This window comes from Cyprinodon variegatus, unplaced genomic scaffold, assembly GCF_000732505.1.
Source record: "Cyprinodon variegatus isolate N-32 unplaced genomic scaffold, C_variegatus-1.0 Scaffold96, whole genome shotgun sequence".
NCBI lineage: Eukaryota > Metazoa > Chordata > Actinopteri > Cyprinodontiformes > Cyprinodontidae > Cyprinodon > Cyprinodon variegatus.
In genome coordinates, this window is record NW_015150549.1 from 25,293 (window position 1) to 51,127 (window position 25,835).

Sequence of the window (25,835 nt, forward strand, 5' to 3'; positions counted from 1 at the left end):
TTACACCTGAAAAGTTTCAAAAATTGGTTTCCTCAGTTCCCAAACATTTATAGTGTTGTTAAAAGGAAAGGCGATGTAAGACAGTGGTAAAAATGCCCCTGTGCCAACTTTTTTGCAATGTGTTGCTGCCATTAAATTCTGAGTTAATGGTTATTTGCAAAACAAAATGAAGTTTCTCAGTAATGTGCATGTGATAGGATTTCCGACAGCTTAAGGGGATAGATCTTTAGTCTTCAAATAAAGATATATTTAATTTAATGTACTACCCCATTGTAAATAGTTTTATTATGCAGAATTAGGCCGAAGTAAAATTTTACAAGCTAATCTAAAACCACAAAGTCAGTTGTTTTTTTTTTTCGTTTTTTTTTTTTTTTTCTGTTTTTTTTTACAGTCACAGCTGCAAAGTCTGTATTACAGTGTGTTTCCAGCTTTGTTTCTCTACACATAGAGATCTTTGAATCTCTTTGTCTCTTGTTTTTCTTTACAAAACAGCACGTTCCATCAGAATGGGCATAATGTGGAGGATATTTAAATGTGAATATTTACCACCCACAAACTGATTATACCGAATCTCAAAGTTTTTGCAATGCAGATTTCGCATATATATTTAGTATGTTTAAAAGTCAGGTGCAAAATCACGTGCAAAAATATCATCATGGCTACAAAGGATGCTTTGGTGCAATGAGAAGCGGTGGAGAGAGAGTCTGTGCAGTTATAAACATAAATGGATTAGATGGAATATTACGGTGGAAAAAGACATGTGCACAGATCATTACGAACTGTAGATATGGTATAATAAGAAATACCATGACTGAACTTAAATTTTAATTTGGGCCTCATCTGAGCAGAGCACTTTCTTTCACCTGTCTGCTGTGTCCCCCACATGCCTTGTGGCAAGCTGGAGTATGTTCAGCTTTCTTTCAACAATCCTTCTCGTTTTACTACTCTTCCCAAATTACCGGATCTGTTCAGTGCTCTGCTAAAAGTTGACCCGTCAACAAATTCCCACACCTGGGATGAAGATCTCAGCGCTCTCTTATGGGTTAAATTCCTTGGTTGCTTTCTTATTCTCACACTCTTCTGCCCTGAGTGTCAGTCTAGGTGAACAGTATTTTTTTCGCTTGTTTGCATATTTCTATAATATTTAAAAGGCTTATTCTTTGTGATTTTTACTTGATCTATCCAGTGCACGTCTCGGATGCCATAATACAGTCACAGTTTACTAATGTTCTTTAACAAACTCCTTGGGCTTCAGTGGTTAACCAAATGGATGATCTAACTAAAGATGAACTCTGTTTATTTAAGTGAGTTCTGGTAAAACTAGATTAATAAAGGCTTAAAGGGCTTAATAAAAATTCTTTACATTTCAGAAAAATAAATAAAACAAATAACTTAATTTCGTTTTACAGCTGTGAAGTATTTTTCACTGCTTTGTTACATACGGTAGATTTCTTCAGAGGTAACTCCTCTAAGTGTAACCATTTAATATCAAATCTTAAGTAATTAGTCTTTAGTTTTTTTTTTTTCTTTCTGCACTGATAAAGTGAGAAACTATGCAGATTTTAAGACAAGGTATGAGTTCTGGGTGTGGTTTATTTATGATGGAAATCTACAGTATGTCTTCATACAGTTATTCAAGTTTACTGGCTAACTTTAATACAGCCTCAACAGTGACTTTTTGATAAACTAATTCAGAGTTTCCTTCCAGATTTTAATGCCTGTTTGATTCCATTTCAGCCCAGTTTCACCATGCCTTAGACAGACTGTACCTACGCAGGGTTTTGACCTGGTTTTTAGCCACCCTTCATACTGGGTCATGCTGTATCCACAGATCTTTTAACTCCAGGGTATAATATCCCTTTAAGCTTGTGAAAAAAAAAAAAGTGTTGTCATTGCACTGCTATATGGGAAGACTTGAAGCTGCATGCTTGGGAGCATTGCATTATTAAAGTGGGCCATGCTGAGAAACTCAGGGCTGCACTCAAAGAAGGCAGACAAATCCAAACTGGAGCAGGTCAAAAACTAATCCAAGGAAAGACGATGAGGACTCATCTGGAAAATAGCTCAGCAAACTTTACATATAGAACCATAACAGCTTTAATTTAAGCTGTTTAGTGAAATATCAAAATGAACGGCTGGTTTGCCAAATTCTGTATAACTATGAATTTAATGCTCATTTTCCATACATTAAAGGTCTAGTTTTGAGAATGCTATTGCAATGGATAGCTGCTATGCTAAATCTTAACTAGCTTTTAAAAGGCTTTAAAAACATGCAAAATCACAATAATGTATATAGACTGCTTAAAAACGGTTTTATGCCATTTAGGATTTTCCCATATTTGGTCCAACATGATGACCATTAGGTTGCAAAACAGTAAACCAAAGATCACACCCTGAATCTTCAAGTATTAATTACTTTAATGCAACTAACAACAGGACGTCTCTAGATGTTTATGCAAAACGTTGTTCACTCACCATGTTTTTCCACCTGGAAAGGCCCGCCTTTTAACAAATGTTTGTAGGCGCATGGAGGCCAAAAGTTTTTAGTTTGGCCACATGGGCCATGTAGACGCGTAAAGCGTAAACCAAGCTTTATGTTGCCAATGTTATAAAAAGCTAAACTATTTGTATTTCTTTTATATTTACAGAATGTTTGAAGGTAAAAAAAAAAAATAAAAAATACAATAAATGCATAAAGGAATAAACATTTAACCTTAACTATCATCCTAGGTCAGGAGGTCATAATGTGTAACTACAAATCTGCTCTGGTAGTTATTTGGGGAACACTGACACTCTTCTACACATGACACCTATGTTTACAGATTACATCGTAATATTTAAATGTTTCTGTGGTAAAACTGTAACCTCAATCTAACTGGTGAGATCAGCTTAAATAGGGTATGGACCCCGTTCTTATCTTAAGAGCTGGTTACAACAACTCAAAAACTCAATGATAATGATAATCACGATTATTTTGACTGAAAGTGAGGTCTCGATTATTTAACATGATTGTTAACTTTCGAATGTCAAACATTTAAGAGAACAGACTCATTTCTCCAGTGAGAGACAAATGAAGTGAAATTTTTTCTTGATGCCCTTTGCCTTAGAACTTTTTGTAAGGGGGTGGGAGGGGGTGATATTTGATGAAAATGTCTAGCTACTTATTTGGAGACTATTATATCTTCTCTCCAATTTTATGACCAGTGGTAGCTTTAATTCTACTTGGATAAACTATTGGAGTCCTGCAGAGCTACGACACACAGCATCAGCAGAGTTAAATCTGTTGCACGCAGCAGCCTGTTGATCCAGAGGTTAACTTCTCTGAAGGAGGTTGTGATGCTAAACTTAATAATGATTATATTTGTAATAAAGTATAATCTTGAATGTTGCATCGCTACATTTCTATACCATAACATGATATCACCCAGCATCTGCGTTGTGACATGTAGCTTCAACTAGCTTATGGCAATGCCACTCGGACGGTATTGCACCCATTTCTTAAAAAACAGACTTCTTATGAAGTCTCAACATATTATTCCCCATATTTGCTACTTTTTTCAAATTTATCTGAGACCCAAAGTAGCCGAAAGTAGAAAACAAACTGAGCTCTGCCATTTAACAAGGTGACAAAAAAGTCTCAGTGCTTCATCTAATTCTTTTTATTAAGATCTGAGGGCAGGGGTGGACAAATGGAACATCTTAAAAATGACTTTTGTAGAGATTTTAGACAAAGAAAACAACAATTATTCTACTTGTAGAAAACAAATGTTTGCTGTTGACACAAAGTTAAAAGTAGTGTAGCTTAATATGGCTAACTGACCGATCTAAAACAGTTACTTTGTTCACCATAAACATAATTTTTTCAGTATTGTTATCTATCAGGTAAAACCCAATCTGTCATTAGACACGCTAACGCTACAGATGCTCCCGACTTGGCACAAGAATGCTGCATTACGTCATTATCGTTGTCTGGGCAGGATCATGCCAAGCAGATCTGGTACCTAAGATGGCGGTGCAATACCCTGCTTTTCTCTGTTGCTTCTGATTTATTGTGCTGAGGGATTTGATTTATTTAAAACAAAGTTTACAGATGGCTTCCTTTAGGTTGCAGGGACTTCCCTGATCATTTGGCCTAAAACCGTAGATGTGATTTGCCCCCACAGCAGGAAGCCTCTAGAGACATCTGACCAAGATAAAATAAGTTTGGAGCAGAATGCTTCGATGTGAGTGCCGCCTGATTTGAAACAGAAAACAGCACGAGTGAAGTGTAATAATTACATTTTTGCAATCCTTTTTACGATCCTTAAAAACCCAGATCTGATTGAGATTAAACATACAACAAATACAACAGCTTTAACATGACCTGCATCAAGAATTACTAAAACAGCTGTATGTACCTTACTGACAGCAGACCACTTTAGAGTTCATATTGCCAATTCTCTTATCCTTTGACCTGATATTGTAATAATTTCAGTTGAGTCACATGACCTTTTGATTTTTAGATCATTTCTACCACTTTAACTCAAACAACTGTTTTTTATTTTTTAGTCAGTGTACTGAATATGATACTTTGGATACCCCAAGCCTTTTACATTGTATCATTCCAAACCTCTTTTCTTTATCTTCACCCAGGTGTCGTTCCCACGGAAAGCACGTGGCGACGTGAAAACACACTTGGACAGACCTCTGGTAGTAAACCCACAGGACAATCGAAACAACAACACCAACAAGACCCAACCTGGAGAGCTGCCTCTGGATCAGCAGTATCGACGCCAGGATATTGATCACCGCCGGCGTGCTGCTCACCACTGTCACTACCACCACCATCGCCATCAGAAACCCACTAACCCGAGCACTGTAGATACAAGCCAGCTTATGGAAACCAACTTGGGGCATGGTTTTAGCTGCACATCTTTGGGTAACATAGAAGAAAATCCGGAACGGCAACAGGATGAGGAGAAGAACAACCACCGGAGTCATCGGGGCCATCGGCACAGGAACAGAGAGTGCAGGGAGTCTCACAGCATTTCTCCGCATCATAGTGAAGGTGCCGAGGGTAGTGGTGAGGCAAGGAGGTGTAGACAGCACCGCAGAGCAGCCAGGGAGGGAGAAGAGTGCAGAAAACATCTATGTAGGGCAGCAGAGGGAGATGGTGAGAAAAGCGGAGAGGAGGGTGGACAGAAGACAAGACGACATCGACACTGCAACCAGGAGAGATGCAGAGGACACCGTGTCAGAAAGTGAGTTAAGGGAAAGATCTATTTTCTTCATATAAACAGGAGATAGTATACTGTATCTTTACCGCTTTATCTCTTTAATGGATTTTTGTTCTCATTTTGCTCCATTTGTGTTTCTTTCTTTTCTTTTTCCCTCTCCATTACCAATGCCAGGGAGCACCACAGCACCTGTCCAAGCCTCTCAACTACACGACCAATACAACAGTATAACGAAGACCTTGATAACTTTCGCAACAACAGCAAGCTTGCCAGTGCCAATGAGCACCCCTATGACCTTCCTCCTGATCACCCCGATCATCCGGACCACCTCAACAACCTGCTGAACTGTCATGATGCTGACACTCACACCCTGCTTCACAGCATGGACAGCCTGATCCTAACCAGCATGGCAAAGCCTGACTACACAGCGATAGACATGCCTCCTGTTTACCCCTATCCTTCTACCAATGCAATCTTGCAAGGTGATCATTGTGAGGATGTAGCTTGGCGCAGAAGGAGTTTAGCTTTACATTAGCAGTGTAACTAAATATTATGCCCTAACATTTGATTTGAAACAGTTTCTTGTGAGCCACTGTGATGTTAATGTCCATATGACTGTATTCTGTGGAGGAAGCATCAGCTCTTATTGTTATTATTAGAGATGCACCAATCCAATATTGATTATTGTATCAGTCCAGATAAAAAAAATAAAAATAAAAAATAGCAGTGACTATTGGTTAAATCTATGGAAGCAGAGTTGTTCATTTAATCTCTATAGTGGATTTAAGTTACTGTAAGTTAGAAATATCTTTAGCAACAGAAAAGTATATCCATTAATGGGCATCTATCTTTGATCAAATAGATATTCGTTTTAAGAACGGAATATAACCTGTTACCACGATTTATTGTGTGTAAAGTTGCCTTTGGCAAAATAAATGTATACATTTATGTCTGTCATATTTAGTTTTATAGAGGAGTTAATGAAATATCAAGGGTGATGCTGACAACATAAAAGCAAGCAGAGCTGTCACTTAAAAAAAGTATCGGGATCAGCAGATATTCAAATTCAACTATCGAAATTTGATTGGAAGTAAAAAAAAATGTTAATGGAAACAGCCCAAATTTTTGTCATCAGTCAGCTATTATTAGGTCAACTTAAAAACCAGCTGTTTTTATATTTAAGACTCCATTTGGAAGTAAGGAAGACAGTAGATATTAAATAATTCTTCTGCTCCAATAGAAAATAAAGTCACTCGGGTGCATAATCCTTTAAGATGCTGCCGTTTTACATTAAGCAAACTTTTCGGGCATCATGTTATGTAATTAGATGACAGAATACAGATGGAAAAGATACAAATCAATACTCATCAGTTTGGACTTAATTTTCCTACACTGATTAATGATCCCTTAAACATTTTTTTTTTTGTTCTGTGAAATTATCTGTGGTTTAATTTAGCAGCAAAATATTCAAATTTGTTGACATTGGTTATATTTTGGAAAATCTGGTGATAAGTAAAGAGGAAAATAAAGGTTTTAAACAAGACCTGTATCACAAAAATAAACAGAGATAGCATTAAAGAGATTTTCTCAATGGGTTTTCTTAATGTGGATCCCGTGCCTATAGCAGAACAGTGGCATATTACAATGAATTTATTGAACACAAAATACATGTAGGGGCTGTAAAACACCAGAAAGTAGTCATGTGTTCACTCACTTAATTGATACTGAACTCAAACTGAAATAACTTTTTAAACAACAAAATAGTTACTGGAAGAGTTGCTGAGGCTTTCACTTTCATTATCCAAATCAATCTGGTGTGACTGAGAGTCCATTCTTTAAATCTAAGTTGTCAGTTTAAATGAATGTTATTCTTTAAACTAAGACCTCCTATATGAATAACTATTAGCCTTCCACTATTACAACTATGACTTCAGTTTCCTATAAACTTGCTGCATATAACATATACAGCTGATATGTAAAGTTGTTATGGGAAGTGACAATTCCGTCATTCCACTTTTAACAGTATATAAATACTGTTTGGCCATGTATAGCGGTCATGTTTCTCCTTATGTTCCTCTGTTTTCCTGAAGGAATGCTGGTGAATGTGTTGCATGCTGACCTCTTTCTGTCAGTCTGTCACTTATTTATCCTCTCTGCTCTTTCTGCTTGTCTGTACTCAGTGAACAAGAACGCCAATACAGACCAAAAGAAAAGCGAGGAGAAGAAGGAAGAGGAGGATGAGGGTGAAGATGAAGATGGCCCTAAACGCATGCCTCCCTATAGCTCTTGTTTCATAATGTCTACCACCAACCCGTGAGTATTTAATGTTGCTTTATGTGCCATAATTGGGGTGTTCTTGGAAATCAAAAGGTTTTTTTTTGCAAAGAAATACTCGGTGTGTTCTGTGAAATCTTTTAGTACCATATTGTGGATGCCTTTGTGTTTTTACATCAGGTTTCGCAAGTGCTGTCACTACATTCTTACTCTGAAGTATTTTGAGTTCAGCATCCTGTCAGTCATTGCTATGAGCAGCATCGCCCTTGCAGCAGAAGACCCCGTCAAGCCTGACTCACCACGGAACAATGTGAGGCATTAATGTGTTGCTGTCTTTTTACATTCAATTTGTGTAAAATTCTTATCATTTTGCAGATAAAGACTGTAAAAATGTGTTCATATATTCAAAAGACTAGAATTTATGAGCAATTCCTCTAAAAACAATCAATCATTGTATGTTTTATTTTTCTCAATCACACAACAGGGAAAAAATAACAACCATTTTGATGCATTGCATGCAAAACTCCAAAAATAGAAACATCAAAAAATAACAAAATGATCAAACACATCCAGATCACACTACACATTTAAATAATGACCAAAGAAATCCTCAAACCAATTTTTTAACAATCCCAATTAGTGTCTCTAACTAAACTCAACCAGTTACCTGCTACGTTACCAACTATGATGATGTTACAGTAGCTGTACGTTCAAAAGCTATATAGCCACATTTTACACAACAGTTTTTGTTTTGTTGAATGTATAATTTTTTAAAACCCTGTAAGCATTTTCAGACTTTAATTCTATGAAAAAGAGAAAGTCTGTCTGCCTGTCTGTCTCTCCTTTGTGCAAACATTTAGTCAGACACACAGTTTTACCAAATTAGGGATTTTGCTACATAGGATTCCCAAGTGCCAAATCCATTACAGTGATATTTTCGAGCATTAATGAACATTTTTATAGGCTGATTTTAAAAAAAGTCTTACTTTTTTAATTTGGGACATCTTGGTTTACTAAATCAATTGTGAAGCAAGAATGCACACCTTAGATACGTTAGATACTACTTGTTACTTTTGTCCCAAAGAGACATACTTCAGGTCAAGGAAAACATTTTGTAAAACTCTTCCTTAGTTCATCAACCAGAAATAAAGAAAATTTTTTAAGGCTAAATTTTAAACAATTCATGTAAAAGTGGAGGCTAAACCTGCTAATTTTAGCTAGCACTTCAGCAATCCGCTCTACATAAAATCTACTCAGGCAGAAGAAAGGTTCTAGCTTAAAGAGGATAGGTGTTCAATTCAATTCAGTTTATTTCTATAGTGCCAATTTTAAAACACGTCATCTCAAGGCACTTTACAGATTACCAAATCATGAAATCAAATTGATTTAAAGTTTTCTATCTAAGGAAAACCAGTTGATTGCATCGATTCATTGACTCAAAGGCAATCCTTCACACTAAGTATGTTTACAGTGACAGTTGAGAGGAAAAACTCCCTTTTAACAGGAAGAAACCTCCAGCAGGCTCAGTGTGAGTGGCCATCTGCCGAGGCCGACTGGGTTGTGTTGTCCGTTTTATAAAAATTTTAATCGGATGTCTGTTTTAGGTGACATTATGTCAGAATCACAATATTCCCAAACCAGCGTTTGCAAATGATATGCTGCTTTGTAGAAAAACTGAAATGCTCCAAAATGAATCAAGGGTGACACAATCTCATTGATGATACAAATCATTCAATAATGATGATTATTGATATTGCAGGTTAAAAGCTAAGAGTTCTCAGCTGTATATATGGAAAAGAATTAATGAATTCTAATAAAGTGTCAGACTTTAAACGATTATTCTTAAATTACTTTTATCAGGATATAAAGGATAAAAAACTTGATCATGATCATAAGTAACATAGACTTTATTGCCCAGAGCTTTGATTTGATCTGAACATTAGTGTTCTCCTTTTCTGCTTTAAAATAATTGTATTTTAACGTTTTGTGTTGCTCTGCAGGTGCTGCGTTATTTTGACTACGTTTTCACAGGGGTCTTCACATTTGAAATGTTGATCAAGGTAACAAAGTATCACTTAGCAGGTGTGGGTGTTAATTTCTGTAATGAAAAGATATTATTTCTGTGTTTGCTGTTTTAAAATTAAAAGTGCTTGATACACACTACTTTTTTTTAACACTGATTGACAGTCCGTAAACTCAAGTTAAACTAGCTGCAGTTGTCGTAGACCCTTAGTGATAGAAAAGGTTTTTTTTAAAGGGTTTTTGTTTAAAAGTATGAAAAAGTGGAATTAGCTTTACATGCTCCTCTGAGTTAAAATAAGTGTAAAAAAAAAAAATCTTTAGTCTCAATTCTTCTTTTAAAATATCTATATTTTAGTTTATTAAATATTCATCCTTTTTTTCTGGATGAGAAATTGGAGTCTATATTTCGATGTTTTGTTCAGAAATCTTTGAGATGTCGATTCAGATTTCTTATTTAGAGCTAATATTAAAAAAAGCTTTCAAAACTCTTTCTCTTCTCTCTTTTATTGAAATTTTAAACTGTTAAGCATCTTGTATTAGTAGTAAAATCAAATCATTGCAATTAGCTTTACTAGCTGTAAATCACTTAATTGTATATATAAAACTTTAATTTAACATAAATTTCTTCTAGTTAAATGACATTTTCAGAAAGCTGCCACAAGCTCAAATAAGTAAAATAGAGCAACTAATCAGTGGAACGTTCACGCTTCCTGGCTCTTTCATAGATTCTAGAAAATCTTTAAGAAAATTGTTAACTTTTAATTGGCTTTTAAGTTTTGAATATTTTTTATTACTTAATTTTTCAAAATCTCTATAAAACTCAAAAAGCAGAGCCATATTTTAATCAATCAGTAAGTCAGGCACTCATAAATAAATGCATATTTCCTTGTTAAAGAATACATTTTAAAAATCCCTGGTATCTGAAAGCCTGTAAAGTCATTGTTTGTTTTAAAATGTGGGATTTTAAAATGAGGTATGTGCAGGAAGCCCAACATGTGTTGTAACGTGTGCATGTTTTTCTGAGCTCTCTTCATGTCTTCCAGATGGTGGTACTCGGCTTGTTTCTCCACCAAGGGTCTTACTTTCGTGACTTGTGGAACATTCTGGACTTTATAGTGGTTAGTGGTGCTCTGGTGGCCTTCGCCTTCACGTAAGTGCCCCCTTCACCACCCCTCACCCTCCTCTTGATCACCTTCACCCACCACCCACACACATTGCACCATCCACAGAAAGGCCCAGGGTGTAAAGCTCAGTTAACCAGACAATCCTGATCTATCTCTGTCCCTCTTCCCTATAGTTTTGTCTCAGCCTGGTGTGTCTAGAAAATCCTTATCCTATTCCTCTTTTCTGTCAGCTGTTGCTTTCTTCCTCTTGTAATTTTTTTTTTTTTTTACATTCTTTTAATTTGTTCTGTATTTCTTTGTTCTCTTCCTCGGGTATTGTCTGCTCTATTCATCTCTGTTGTTGTTGATCCTTCTTGAGGACACTGTTTCTCCTCCTTCATGATCAAACACAATTCATGTCAAATTTACATTTCAGTTTGTTCATTGCTCAGCATCACATATTTAATCCCATCATCAAGTGGTCTTTCTCTACATAACATTTCCACCTTCATCTGTCTACCAAGCCCTCATCTTTTACTGAAATATGCCCACATGTGTCTCACCTGATTGTCCAATCTCTGATCTACACTCTAAAACAAAACAAAACAGCCTCCGAAATATTTTTTTTTTTAGTGTTTTTGGACTATTGGGACTTCCCTTTGGTTCCAAATGATAGTTTTACTGCCAAAAATGTCAACTGTATTGGAAACATTATTATTGCTGATATGCAAATACGTTTTTAGAGTGTAGTGGCATCATCTCTAATCTCCTTTTCCTTCCAAAACCACCAATAGTCATGAAAAGAACTAACCCTACATTACTTCCCTAACTGTTTTATAAACTCTTAATCCGCAAATTTCTCCTTATAAACAATCTTGCAACCCATCTTCCTTGCCTGTTCCCTTATTCTCCCTTATTTTTCAAATCATGCCAACCTGATATTTCCACCAACCAGGCCGTGAGTCATCCCTTCCTCTTATTTTGCATCTTAACACTCTAGTTTTGGTCCTACGAACTACTTTTTCTTACCACCACACCTCTTAGACCTTCCATAGATCACACACCCCTTCAAACTTCTTATTCCTAACATACAGCAAGTAGAAAAACTGCACATGTGGATGCTGACTTGCTCTGCCACCTAATTGTTCTACCCTCAAAGAAATGCAGGCCTCTTTAACACCTCCATTAAGGGTTTATCAAACAACTAACATCTTGATAGTTTTGACAAAATTCCAACAAATTACTTTAGATTATTATTACTTTTTTTATTCAATACACAATCCATTTAAATAAATGTATTGCTGTTTGAGTAAATCATTATTTTATTTGGTGACAATGAAAGTAGAAATGTAAATTTGTATCTTCTACTAAAAGATTCAATGCATTTTACTAGCTTTACATATTTTTGTGTATATGTCTGTACGATCCACACTTCCTAACAATATCCACGTGAAGTATGTAATACTTCAGTGAATAATATACCGTATTTTCGGGGCTATAGAGTGCAACTCACTATAAGAAGTGCCCACAAAATGTTTTGACAAAACTTGAAGAATACTTATATAAGCCGCAATACTGCATGGGGGTCCCAAAGAATCAGAATCAGAAATACTTTAATAATCCCAGCGAGAAATTACTTTCGTTACATTACTCCATCTGTAATAGAGTGACTATAGGACCAATTTAAGATAACACATCTTCATACAATATATATATAAAATTAAGGGGTCCCCGCTCCATGTCGCCATCAGTTTGGGGATCCTTGACCTGGAAAACGTTGAAGACCCCTGGTCTAAAGCATGGGGGAAAAAGTACAGTAGCAGCTCATATCTCGGAAAATATGGTAGTTTAATCAGATGAAAGACTTGCGTATTTTTAATGAAATCACTTGCTTATTGAGAAACTCATTTAACAATATAATCACATTGATATCTAGTGGTTTATAGTAATAAAATGGAGGTAGAAAGCACCAGTTTGTAGCATGAATTTGAGAAGGCTTAATTTGACCTGTTAACTGTAGAAACTTTAGCTTTATAGTTTAAGCTTAGCTTTTTTTCTTCCTTTTCATTTTGAAAAGGAAAGTTAAATGATCCTGGTCTACAACAGCGTTGTTTTTTAGTCTGTTTGTAATAAAATTTTGTTTTAACATCTATAGCATAAATAATTTTTACGATCCCTACTATGAGAAGATGTGAAAGATTCAAGTGAGATTTTACCTAAACTTTGTGAATCAAACAGATTAATCCAGGTCCAGCCAGTAAAAACCCTGGTTTTCCTTCATCCTATTCACTTAATCAGATGATTGGCCCCCATTCTATTGTGAAGCTAAAAATGGTTGCATCTGATCTCTGTACAGGCTTTTAACTTTGGAGATAATTTACTCTGTGGAAGTTTAACCTGCTCTGATTTGTTACATCTCTAAAAGGAATTAATAAGGAGTGAATTGTAAATAATAAATGCAAATAAATCTGAACAAATGTCTTGGTCACTGTAATAAAGAGCAGAATTAGTGTATCTTTTTTTTTCCTGATGGGAAGAATCATAATAACCTTAAAAACTTTTCTTACAAGGTTAGAGCTGATCAAGACGTCTTTTCTTGCCAGTTTAGGTCATGGTTCACCTTTCTGCTGTATGTTAGGAGCAGATACCATTTACCACTATTCCCCTTGAATCAAACCTCCCATTCTTGTACGGTTCTGTCCTTTTATATTCCTTCATGTTACAAAATCCATCAAACATTTATCTCAGCAACCGACCCACAAAGAATCATTAAACCAGAGATCATATCTCCCCAACAAATCCACACCACCACCTCCTCATTCGCCCATATTCCCTTGCTGGAGGTCTAAGTCGATCAGTTTGTGGGGGTGAGGGCATCCCAGACACCTTTAACCCTTTAAGTGCCCAGGCTATCCATATGCCACACAGAAGAAAGCTGGCAGCAGGACTTCATCTCACCCTCTTGCCCCCGATTTTTTTTTACCAGCACACATTCAAACCTAAACACTCACACACACACACTCTGGTACTCAAGTCTGACTTTAACGAATCTGGAGGCACAGGTATTTAACTCTCTTTCCTTTGCACGACCTGGGAAAGTACAGTAGAAGGGAGGGGAAGGGGGAAGCATGCTGGGGTGGGGTGTGGTGGGTGGAATGGTTTCTTATTCTCACACAGCGTTGATATATTGAGTAAAAACTGAGTTTTGGGAAAGTGTTGTCATCCCTAATTTCTGTGTATTTTGCTTGAAAGAAGTTAAGCTTTCTAAGGAATATTTTGCAGTTGTCTTAAATCCTTTTTTTCTTTGGACTTTTTCTGCCTTTTAATTATATTAAGTTGAGTCTGTTTTTTTATTTTATTAAATGTCTGTTGTTGGCCTTATATTTTGGACCAGTAATACTTCAGGCATGAAAAGCTTCCTTAACTCAGGGATTAAACCAATCTTGTGTTGGAACTTGTTTGAGGCCAAATGTGTTACCTTATTTCTTTATAACACCTCAACATTGGCTTAATGTGAACTTTTGTCATGTATTTGAAAATAATTGTTAAAAAAATTTTCAGCTACCGTTGGTAACAGCAGCTGGGCAGCTTCAAACTGAAAGTCAGCATGCCATACTGAAAATTAAAACTTTACATCAACTTTACTTTAAATATTCATGATGATATAAGTCATCATTAAAAATGCACTCATATTTTTTTAAAATGTTGAATCACAGAAAAATATCTGAGAGTAGCAGAATATTCAATTGAATTCAATTTAGTTTATATAGCGCCAATTGACACCATGTCTCAGCCAGAGACACTTTACAGAGATAATTCAATCTAATCATACAGACAGAATGTTATACGCAAACTCTTTCATTAAATACAGCAAAATAAGCCTTCCCAATATTAGGATCTTTGATTGGGATACTTCTGCCTCTAACGGCCTTTCTGACCTTTTGCATCTTTAATAATTATCATGAATGCATTGAATTGTGGGCATCTCCAGCCGATAGACTCCATCCATTACGCTATATTTTTATACTGGCATGCAAAGTGTTTATGAGGTGCAATAGAAAATCCAGTCCTTTGAAAACAACTGACACATAATCAGATATTGTGACAATTAAATATTTTGCTATCCTTAGTTATAAGTCAATGCTGCTAATTTCATCTCCAAAACAAACACCTAAATAAAAGCAGCATATTGGATTTGCCCGTCTTCCTCAGACCCTTTGCTTCTTTAACCCTTTACCTACTTCCATTTATCTATTTTTGTTTGTTTTGTGAACAGATTGTGCAAGGTATGCCAGAAGCATTTTCTTAAAAACACTTTATGATTATGACTGAATTTTTTTATTTTTTATTTTAATGAATCAACAAGTTTCTTTATTGACATAGACATCAAAAAAGTAATTACTGTCTGTCCTCTGTCAGATCCTTGCTATTTTGAGAAAAATAGCATGAGAAAAAAACATTACAGGTCTGATGTATCTACATCTTTTGAAGTTTGTTTTCTGTAAATAAGTATTTGTTGATCTGGTATAATTTTTGTGGACAAAACCACCAGGAATTAAAATAAAAAGTTCAAGGAAAAGGTTTTAAAGACAAAAATCTAATTGTCTTCCTTAAAAGTAAAACATAAAAGAAACAAGGGATGACTTCAAACTCTTTCCGGTACTGTATATTTAACAGATGCCTGTATGCTAATGAAAGTAAACATGGAAGTGCAGGAGCCAGATAGAGGAGCTTGTGCATCCATGCATGTCTGCAGTAGTCACTGCATGAACCTGAACCTGCGATGCAGTACACGGCATCACATGTTCAGCACATAGAGTCAAGCTCAACTAAAATATCTTTGGTAAAACGTGACTTATATATACTGTCAAAAAGAGTTCAGATCAAAAGCAAAGCAATTTTAGACGAAGCAGCACTGCCTGAGACCACGAGTGAAAATACATAAGTGGCGCAAAGACACTTGGATTGCTTGAGGTGCCAGAAATGCAGTGGTAGATGTTTAAATTGAAATAGCTTACTCTTATATATTACTGCTGCACTGGGTCTTATTTGGAGCTCTCCATGCAGAATATATTTCTCTCTTTTTCCTGGAGGAAAAAAATCTTCCAAAATACTGTTGCAAATCCATTCTTAAAGACAAAAAAAAATTGTCATTTTAAAACATGCACATAATGCCTTTTTAGTATTTTATTAGCTTGAGCAAATTCTTAAAATGTATTCTTTAAAATAACAAAAGAGAAGAAAGTTTATTTTAATGTTTGGAAATGAACAACTGCATTTTGAATGAATTATAATTTGTTTAACAGCCGACATATAAATCTGGCATTATTGCAATAATAAAGCTCCAAATCCCTCCATATGGTTAACGACTTATTCCTTAAAGACAAACTCAGAAAGAATTTTTTTATTTATGGAATAAGTTAAGATATTAGTTATGATTGATAGATATTTTCTTCTGTTCTGAAAAAAATAAGCTGATGGTAGACATTTGAATTAATCAGCCTTCGAGAGCTACAGTAGAAGTTACCTACTGATCTACTGCTTCATAACCTGAAATATGTAGTTTTTAAACTGTATTTAATAGAAACACAGAAACTGACGCAGATTAATTCAGGATAAAAAGGATAAAAAGAAGCATCACAATATGACTTATTAGTCTACAGTGCCCCCTAGCAGACAGGTTTGTTGTAGCAGTATAAAAATCACTCCACTGCTCCACCCTGCACAGCATGACTTCCCTCTGCAGGACATCTCCTCCTTTCTTTATCTGTTGCTTTTCCCTTTTCCTACCACCATTTTTTTTTTTTTTTGGGCTTTCCTCTCCCCCTGCCCTGATAGTGTATTTATTCTTACACTGCTACTCTTCCACCTCTGCCTCTTTTTTTAAAGCTTTGCCTCTTATCATCTGCTACACTAGAGTACAGTGCTGCTCAAACAGGCTTCACACACCTGCAATTTCCCTGTGAAGCATGAAGTTATATTTAACCAGATAACCGGAAGAAGCGTTGTACAGATTATATTTAGCATGGAAACAGTACAATGGCTTCATGTCTGTGTGTATGTGTGTTACAAACACAATTCTACTGCTTTTGGCATTCTCCAAACAAATGCTGAATGTTTCAAAGTCATATGACTTTAAAGTGCATGTAGTGAGAATACTCTGTGAGAATGCCTTTTACTGCTATTGATAGCATGTGTGTACGATACAATACACACAAATCCTGGTTTCTTGAATCTCCGCTCATGATAGATGAGCGAATGCACTCTTAGGTCAAGCAAACCTGGAAATGATCTCTTGTAAAGACTTAAAGTTAAATATATGTATATATATATATATTTCTGTACAGTTGTGCATGCTGAGGAATATTTTTGCAAACCCCTCCAGGTGCTACTGGTATAATGAGGACAATTAGTGCTGAAGGTCTGTTCTAATTGGTCATTATAGCGTTATTCAAGGAGGAAAGGAAGAACATGAATGCAATATTTTAGTTCCAGTTTACAAGGCTTATAGTGGGCCAGAGGAAAACATGTCTACTGAAAGAAACATGTAATTCTAGACTCTCAGAAGCTATATTCAAACAATTGTTATTTGTTTTATTTGTGGATCCTGGAAAGTACAGTATTTATAGAATACAATTCTTGGTTTTAACAGAAAACTATGGGTATTACTATAGTCTAAACCAGTAGATTGATGCTCTGAACTTCCATATCAATGCGTTTTTTTTTGCGCCATGATTGTTTCTCCCACACGAAATTTCGTATTGTATACACTCCGTGTATAAAAATGACAATAAAAGTTGTTTAAGTCTAAGATTTAAATATTTAAGCAATAGTATATCTCTACACGTATGATCACCTCGGATATTTTACAATATTTTTTTTGACAAAAAATGCTGCCAATAATTGGTTTGAGGTACAATTGGCTGTACATTGGCTTTTTCAATAATTAATTAGTTGTAAAACAGGTGTCTCTCAATAAATTAGAGATGTGATGTTTCCTGTGAATGTAGAATGATTATGGCTTGCACCCAGTGGAATACCCACATAAACCAAATAAAAAAATACAGTCTATTGTGAAGAATATCCATGTGCTTCATGTTGGTGGTGGCCCCTTCCGCTTGTCTGTGATCATTTTGTTGAGTTTGCTGGTTAATCAATCTTATTGAGATTAAAACTACTTAGGTATTGATTACTTGAGTAGAACATTTTAATCATACAATAATTTAATGCTACAGCAAAAAATATAAAATTCTGTGCATGATATTATTTTTGATATTTGGAATAATTACACCAAAAGTTAGTAAAAATGAATCGCTTCATTATAAAATAACAGATTCAAGCAAAGAGAAAGTTCACTTTTTTTACATCCATTTTCCACATAATGTATGGAAGGTTTTAAACACATATATGTAGGGGAAATATTATTATTTGAACAGTCTGAGGTTCTTTGAGTGACAATGTCCTCTGATTATGTCCACTTGACATCCTCATGACATTGTTGGAACTAATTACCACCTCTGAAGATATACACTCCAGAAATGATCTAGAAATATGTACAAATTCTTAAATTAAGTGTACTGACCCTTAATTTAAGTAGGTAAATAAGATGGTTTGCCAATGGAATTAGTATTTTTACTCTTTCAATAAGATAATTAGGAAAAATGCACTTGAAATAAGATGCTGTCGTTTTTTATTTTAAATGTAGATTATCTTGTTTTATTGGCAAAGTGTCTCACTAACCTGCTCAATTCAAGAAATAAATGCACTTATTTTAAGAAAAAATAACTTTTTTTCTTTGCAGTGTGGCACCACAAATTTTTACCTGAAGCAAATTAAACTCTTTTATAAGTCAAAATGAGTACTTCAATTTTCTAAAAATAAAAAACTAAATTAAAGAATCAGGGTTTTTTTTAGTTGCAAGCCATAGTCATCAAACTGACCAGAAATAGACACTTGGTACGGATAATTTCCAAGTATGTAACGAAGCAATGAATTTCAATTTTCTGATTAAAAATATTGAAATGAAAGTACTTTTGGATGATGTATTAATTTATAGAGATGCACCTGTGTGATATATAAAGCAGTGACCTTTGACCTTAATTATGAACTCATCGCTGTTATTCCTCTGATTTTATCAAGACATTAGGGCGTCATTAGCTCAAAGAAAGTTAGGTCAAAGTGATTTGTTAAAAAGCTATTTTAAAAGCCCCTTAGATATAATGAATAAGAGGGCTTTGGTCACGAAAGATGCACCTTTACTGTTTTAGACAAACAGGTTACGCGTATTTAAATCAGGTTAGCTATTAGGAAGACAGGATATTACACGAGAGGCATTATGGGAAAAAACATGTTTGTTAAAAGGTAGCTGAGGTATATTTAATTAGATATAGTCATCTTGCTGTCCTTCCTTCTTTGTCTGTCTCTCATATAGATGTATATTTTGTGTTTCTACCAAACCCCCTTCTCTTTCTCTCTCTCTCTTTTGTCTTTTGTTGGTCTGTCTCTATCAATGTGTGTGTTCTGTGTTTGTGTCTTTCCATGTGTTTTTCTCTATCCTCTTGTTCCTCCGTCTTTCTCTCTGTCGCTGTCACCTTGACTTTCGCTGTCACCACCTCCGGTGAAACCCGACAGGAGCAGCACCCGGTAAAGTTCCTCCTCTGTCCTCTGCTCCCCGTGTAAAGTTACCGAAATCACGTTGGCTACTATCTCTTTCTTTCTTTGTGCTTCTTGTCATTTGTGCTCCTTCTCAGTGTATCACTGTGCTCACACTCTCAAATCAACAGTTTGATTCTCTGTTTTGTTTTATTTTTTTGAGACAACTCGGAAGGTTCTAGGAAAGCACCAGAATTTACCAATAATGATTTCATACTTTTGCCTTACACATCAAAACCATACCATGCTAACATGTATAAAAATATTTCCACACCATTGTACTGTTAATAATTAACATAAAAAGTCAAAGAAATTTTAGAAAAAGGATCTCAAAAGCAGTAGCTTTTCCCAAACAGATATATTTCACAATAAGTTATCCGAACCTCTCAGGTAGTTTCATGGGTTTGGCGAAGAGGACAAACGGCTGCTAAGACAAAAGGGGAAGATAATCAAAAGTAAGAGGCAGAGATCAGACATAAAACTTCATATTAGTTTTATATAAAATTATTTAATGGCTCTTTCTAATTCAGTCGGAAACTTGCAAAATATTCTGTCCTTGGATAAAGAAATTCAAATGTTTGGCAAACAATATTAAATGGATTTAAAAGGCAGTTTCAAACATAAGCTTTACTACACAGAAGAACATACCAGTGGTAACATGGTGGTGTAAATGTGATGATTTGGAGCTAATCTTCCACTTCAGGTTCCAAATGACTTCAGTTAAACCAAGGAACCAATATCAATAGTTTTTAGTTGTATCCTGAAAATAATTCTTCTTTTAGGGCCAATTTAACTTATTTTAGTACTTCCATGAAGGTTATAACTTCTAAACGAAAATTGAGCCCTAAAACTCTGATTGACAAATTTTGTCAACATTTACAGACATGTGAACATGACATGAGTCATGTCCTTTCAAATACTGATGCAACAGACTTCATAACCAGCTACTATAAATAATAAGAGATACAGAGGTATGAACTGAGCTGTCCTATTTATGTGGATGCAATAACGATACATTTATAAGAAATATTGGCTGCAAATCCACTAAACATGAAGTGCATGAAAGTGTTTAAAGGTTTTCAAGCAATTCATCTAATAAGCATTTTCAATCCATCCATTCACATTAAAAGTGTGCATAATTTTTAGCTAGTTACCACTCCGCTAGGCAGATCTGGGATGCTAAACCCTCAAAACCCAGATTTTGGGAACAGATTGCATTTGTCATTCAAATGATTTTTGCAGCATAATAGTTTTAAGATTAAAATACAAAATCATTTTATACAGTAATCTAAACAAAGAATCCTATTGCTACAATCACAGCTTTATCAGGCGAACATAACTACTGTATTTGAGGCCACAAGGATGCAGCCATTTCCTACACCTTTGACCTTACAGGGCTTTACTTTAATTCTGTAAATCTGTTTTCATAGAGAGACTTCTGTTCTGCACACATTTAAATGAGGAAGGCCTATTGATTCTCTCCATGGCGAGCACACAACACCTACACAGCGAGACTTAAAGCTGAAAGACTCCAACTCAATCAATCAGCACTAAATTAAGCTGTCATTCATTTTCAGTCACAGGAACTGAGTTCATAGTTTAAGTGCCAACCTTGATAGACGGCCTGTCTCCTGCGCTGACTTGGCAAGCGTCCACTTCAGTCTTTCTTTGTATTTCTTCAGAATGGCCGAGCCACTTACTGTAAAAATCAGGTGTTCTATTTATTGCCTTATTGGCATTTTCCTTTCAGGAATTTGGACCATGCACAAAACGTTATCGTCTTGGTATGAGCAAAAAGGCTTGTCTTTAAATTATCGCTTTCTGCTCCTTATGATTCTTTTTTTTTTTTTTACAACATGAGATGTTGTCTTCTGTGTGCAGCATCACAGGCCCAAATATTCCCCGCATAGCCTCCAGCTCTAGCCTTTGAAACTTTTTAAGTTATCCTTTTTACACACTACAAAAACAATCTAGAAATAAGTAAGAATTTCATAAATTAAGTGCATTTATCCTTACTTTAAGTAGGTAAATTAGATAGTTTGCCAAAGGAATGAGTATTTTTACTCTTATAATAAGACAATTAGATAATATGCACTTGAAATAAAACAATGTAATTGTGTTTTCTTATTTTAAATCTAAATTGTCTTGTTCCATTGGCAAAATATCTCTTTTACCTCCTCAATTCAGGAACAAATGCACTTATTTAAAGAAAAAATTACTTATCTAGATTTCGATTTTTTCCAGTGCAAAAGAACAATAATGAGCAGGATCTTTTTTATAATTATTTTTAAAGCACTTAAAGAGAGCTATGTGAGAAGAAACGTTTTTTTTTTTGTTTTTTTTTTACATACTACATCTATGTAAAGATACTTTTGGGATTATTCCAAAGTAATCCTAGAGGTTAAACATTTGAACTTCATCATTTCATATCTAAAATGTTCACTTCCTTTGAAGAGTTGAACAGCATCTCACTGATAAAGAAAGAAAGAGGTTTGGCCGGGCACTCCACCGGGGAGATGCCTGTAGTTATGCAATACGTGACTGCATATTTTTGATGATTGTCATATCTAACAATGATGGTGCTTCGTAGTGTCCATGAAACCAAGACCTCAGACAAGGGATTGAATGTTTTCTCTCGTCGGTTTCATGTTTGACTTTTTTATTTGTCTGCAAAAAAAAAACAATCAATGCACTTTTTTTAAAGGCATTTCGCAATTTCTTATTTTTAATTAAACCAATAGGTTAGGATGGGAGTCCTTGTGACTAGTCTGCTATGAAGCATCTATTCTGCAGTCTAACTTTTAAGTTATGTTGTTTATGTTCCCTGCTGAAACACTAGGGGGAGCAGCAAAGGCAAAGACATCAGTACAATCAAATCCCTGCGTGTGCTGAGGGTGCTGCGTCCACTTAAAACCATCAAGCGTCTCCCAAAGTTAAAGGTAGGCTGTGCTGATTTTTTATTTTATTTATTTATGGGGTCTGAATGTGAAGTTGTTTGAATTTTTTTTAGTTTAAAAAATTGTCTTTAAAGCTCCAAATGTATTGAATTGAAGGGGGTTTTTTGTCATATCTTTATAGTTGCTACATACCCTTACATTAGTCCAGATGACACAAACAGCTGTTTCGTAATTTCAATTTATTTGTATTTTATTAGCCTATAAATGTTCCTATGCCTGCTTTAAAATGGTGCAGTAAGATGGAGAATTGTATGTTTTAAACTGTAACTTTATATTATTGTCAAGGTTAGTTTTGGTAGAGGACCCAAATGCAGAGGCAGAGAGGCTGAGGAGATTTCTTGGGAGTTTAATGGGGCAAAAACAGTAACAAAGGCAGGAATGCAAAAATCCAACTAATAATCAAAGGCAAACCAGAACTATGGAGACATCTGGGGAAAACCAAACACGAGGAGCCAGGGAGAGACGAGGAATGTGGACAACAGCATGGGAGGACAGCAAAGACAAGGAACCAACAAAGAGTGAGAGCAGAGGGAGAGCATATATAGCAGAGAGAGACAAAGGGAGGGCTAACGAGCAGACAAGGAACATTAAACATTCTTTTACAGCCGTTTATGATCATTACATTGTCACAAGTACAGAGCCACAAAATGAGCTCTCTGCATTTAACCCATTCCCTTTGTGGAGCAGTGGGCTGCCATTGTGCGGCGCCCAGGGAGCAGTGTGGGGTTAAGGGTCTTTGCTCAGTCTGTGGCATTGGGGCTGGAACTCAAAACTTCTGGATTCCAAGCTCTATGCCCTAACCACTAGGCTGCCATCCCCCTTGGTGCTTCAGCATTGATGCCCAAAAACACAGCAATCCTGGCAAGATGTGTGCCAGCTGAGACAAATAAACACTTTAGTGAAAAATATAATTTTGTTGCCAATAGTATAAGGGTGGTGTGCTCATGATTTCAAAAGGAAAAACCCCATAACCAAGAAATGTCTATATGTATAAGTTTATAATTTTTTTATGCTTTTCTTGTTTTTTTTTTTTTTTTTAACCAAATCTTTTAGACATGAAATTACAGTAGTGTGATAATCATGACCAACAGAGAACCATGCCAGCCCACTTAGACTCAACAAGCTTATTTAGTGTCTTGATTAAAAAAACTTGAGTATAAGAACTTTTTTTTTTTTTTACTAACCACCCTAACATTCAAACGTTTCTGTTTTTCACTTTGCAGGCAGTTTTTGACTGTGTGGTGAACTCCTTGAAGAATGTGTTGAATATCTTGATTGTCTACATGCTCTTCATGTTCATCTTCGCTGTTGTGGCTGTGCAGCTGTTTAAGGGCCGCTTCTTCTACTGCACAGATGAATCCAAAGAGTTTGCACGGGACTGCAGGTCGGTTAAGAAAAATTACAAATAGAATATACATTAATTCTTTGTCAAGCTAGTGCATACTAATTTTTTTATATAAAAACTTTATAACCAAAAGCTTTTAGTGTTTCATTTCACATTGGAGTAATTTTATGACTTTTGCAGACATACAGGCTAGTAGAATTCAGAAGCATGAAGTTGTCTGTCCGCATTTCAGTTTTTGTTTTATGATACCACTAAGAGTCACTGGGTAATATTTTAAGAAAAATGTTAATGTTTGGTTGAATTTGTTCCTTTTTCACTTAAAGGGGCGAATATTTAGTCTATGAAAAAGAAGAGGTAAAAGCTGAGAAGCGGGAATGGAAGAAGTACGATTTTCACTACGACAACGTGGCTTGGGCCTTGCTCACCCTCTTCACCGTCTCCACCGGAGAGGGGTGGCCACAGTAAGTGGACGGCGCACACTTACCATAGAATACTTTTACACCATAAATACTTTAATATAAAGCAGAAGATCCTTCTCAGATAATTGTTGAATGAGTAGATGAATGTAAATCACCATTACATCAGTAAATGTAAAATTTAATATTACATTTAATAACTAAAGGTTTCATTTAAACATTATTAAATAAGTACATGTACATTTAAATGTGCCATGAAATGAATAAATAAAAAAATAAAATAATGAAAAGTGAAAAGAAATAAATAAATTTCCTATTGCAAAAAGCAATGTATCATTTATTTTTTTTGTTTAATACATAATGATGCAATAACATAAAAAAATCATATATACCTTTTTAAATTATGTTGCAATTTTTGTTAGATACATAGTTGAATACATACTCCTTTATTTTCATGTGTTTATTTATTTCATAATGTCTGCACAGCTGACTTATCATGAGTATTTAAACTGTTAACATCACCCATCAAACTCAGTGGGAGGGATTAGGACTGAAACCATGAGATCTTATTGGCTGCTTCACATCGTACAAGACAAGACTGTGTCTTCCTGTTAGTTTTTTTGACTCTGAGGTCAATATTTTTCAATAGAAAGTGCAGAAATAACTTCAACAATGTGTTGAAATTTATTAACCACACTGAGTTAGAAACTCCAGCCTCCATATCCCTCATTCCTTTTGTAATATCCCTGATAGGTTTAGAGAGAGCTCACTGTGGTGTGAGCTAGGATCAGTGTTAGCGCTGCCTACTGACTAACACTGCTCATGTTCTCTCCAGTGTTGGATTTAATGCATGCTTACTGTATAGTTATCCTAATCAATATCTTTTTTTTTTCTTCCACCCACAGGGTGCTAAAGCACTCAGTGGACTCCACTTATGAGGATCAGGGCCCAAGCCCGGGATACAGGATGGAAACGTCCATCTTTTACGTGGTGTACTTCGTTGTCTTCCCTTTCTTCTTTGTAAACATCTTTGTGGCTCTCATCATCATCACCTTCCAGGAACAAGGGGATAAGATGATGGAGGACTACAGCTTAGAAAAAAACGAAGTAAGGGACTACCTGGAAAATTTTATGCAGCCACTGGAAAAATATATGTTTATTCTGATATTTATTTTTTAAATCCTTCTCCAGAGAGCCTGTATAGATTTTGCTATTAATGCCAGACCTCTGACTCGCCACATGCCAAAGAACAAACTGAGCTTCCAGTATCGCATGTGGCATTTTGTCGTGTCCCCTCCCTTCGAGTACAGCATCATGGCTCTGATTGCACTCAACACAATAGTCCTAATGATGAAGGTATGGAACATTACAGTTATGTAAGCTTATACTAAAACACAAACTTTTTTTTTTTTAAACCTTCCCTCTTTTCTTTTCTGTCTTTTTATGTCAACAGTTTCAAGGTGCATCACAAAGTTACGATAATGTGCTAAAGTATCTAAACATTGTGTTCACCACCTTCTTCTTTATGGAATCTATACTGAAAATCATTGCTTTTGGTCCTTTGGTAAGTACTACGCAAGGATTCTTTTCCTGTCCCTGACAAACCCAGAGCTTGTGTTCTGCAGTCATGCTCCCCTACAGTTCATCACGGTGTTACTGTAATATCATTGTCTAGCACTGTTTAACTTGTCTCGTCACTGGGCACCTTCACACTTCTCTCTCTTTCAGAATTACTTCAGAGATGCCTGGAACGTTTTTGATTTTGTCTCAGTCATTGGAAGCATTACTGATATATTGGTAACAGAGTTTTGGGTAAGTGTTGTGCTCGGATCTTCTCCAAGAAGACATTT

At 35.6% G+C, this 25,835-nt stretch overlaps 1 protein-coding gene across 17 annotated transcripts in view; it reads left to right on the forward strand.

The window, feature by feature from the left end:
• Positions 1-25,835, forward strand: part of LOC107084276 (voltage-dependent P/Q-type calcium channel subunit alpha-1A-like) — a 105,141-nt gene that overhangs the window by 20,820 nt on the left and 58,486 nt on the right. For 14 of the 17 annotated variants that reach the window (XM_015374044.1, XM_015374052.1, XM_015374053.1 and 11 more), the window contains exons 17-30: positions 4,633-5,240; positions 5,391-5,698; positions 7,397-7,529; positions 7,671-7,800; positions 9,491-9,550; positions 10,556-10,662; positions 19,247-19,258; positions 22,107-22,206; positions 23,448-23,608; positions 23,893-24,030; positions 24,891-25,092; positions 25,177-25,341; positions 25,439-25,549; positions 25,714-25,797. In XM_015374044.1, coding sequence (XP_015229530.1) covers positions 4,633-5,240; positions 5,391-5,698; positions 7,397-7,529; positions 7,671-7,800; positions 9,491-9,550; positions 10,556-10,662; positions 19,247-19,258; positions 22,107-22,206; positions 23,448-23,608; positions 23,893-24,030; positions 24,891-25,092; positions 25,177-25,341; positions 25,439-25,549; positions 25,714-25,797 — 2,319 coding nt within the window. The remainder of the gene's footprint in view (positions 1-4,632; positions 5,241-5,390; positions 5,699-7,396; positions 7,530-7,670; positions 7,801-9,490; positions 9,551-10,555; positions 10,663-19,246; positions 19,259-22,106; positions 22,207-23,447; positions 23,609-23,892; positions 24,031-24,890; positions 25,093-25,176; positions 25,342-25,438; positions 25,550-25,713; positions 25,798-25,835) is intronic. The other 3 variants (XM_015374054.1, XM_015374045.1, XM_015374046.1) reach the window with 1 other exon arrangement.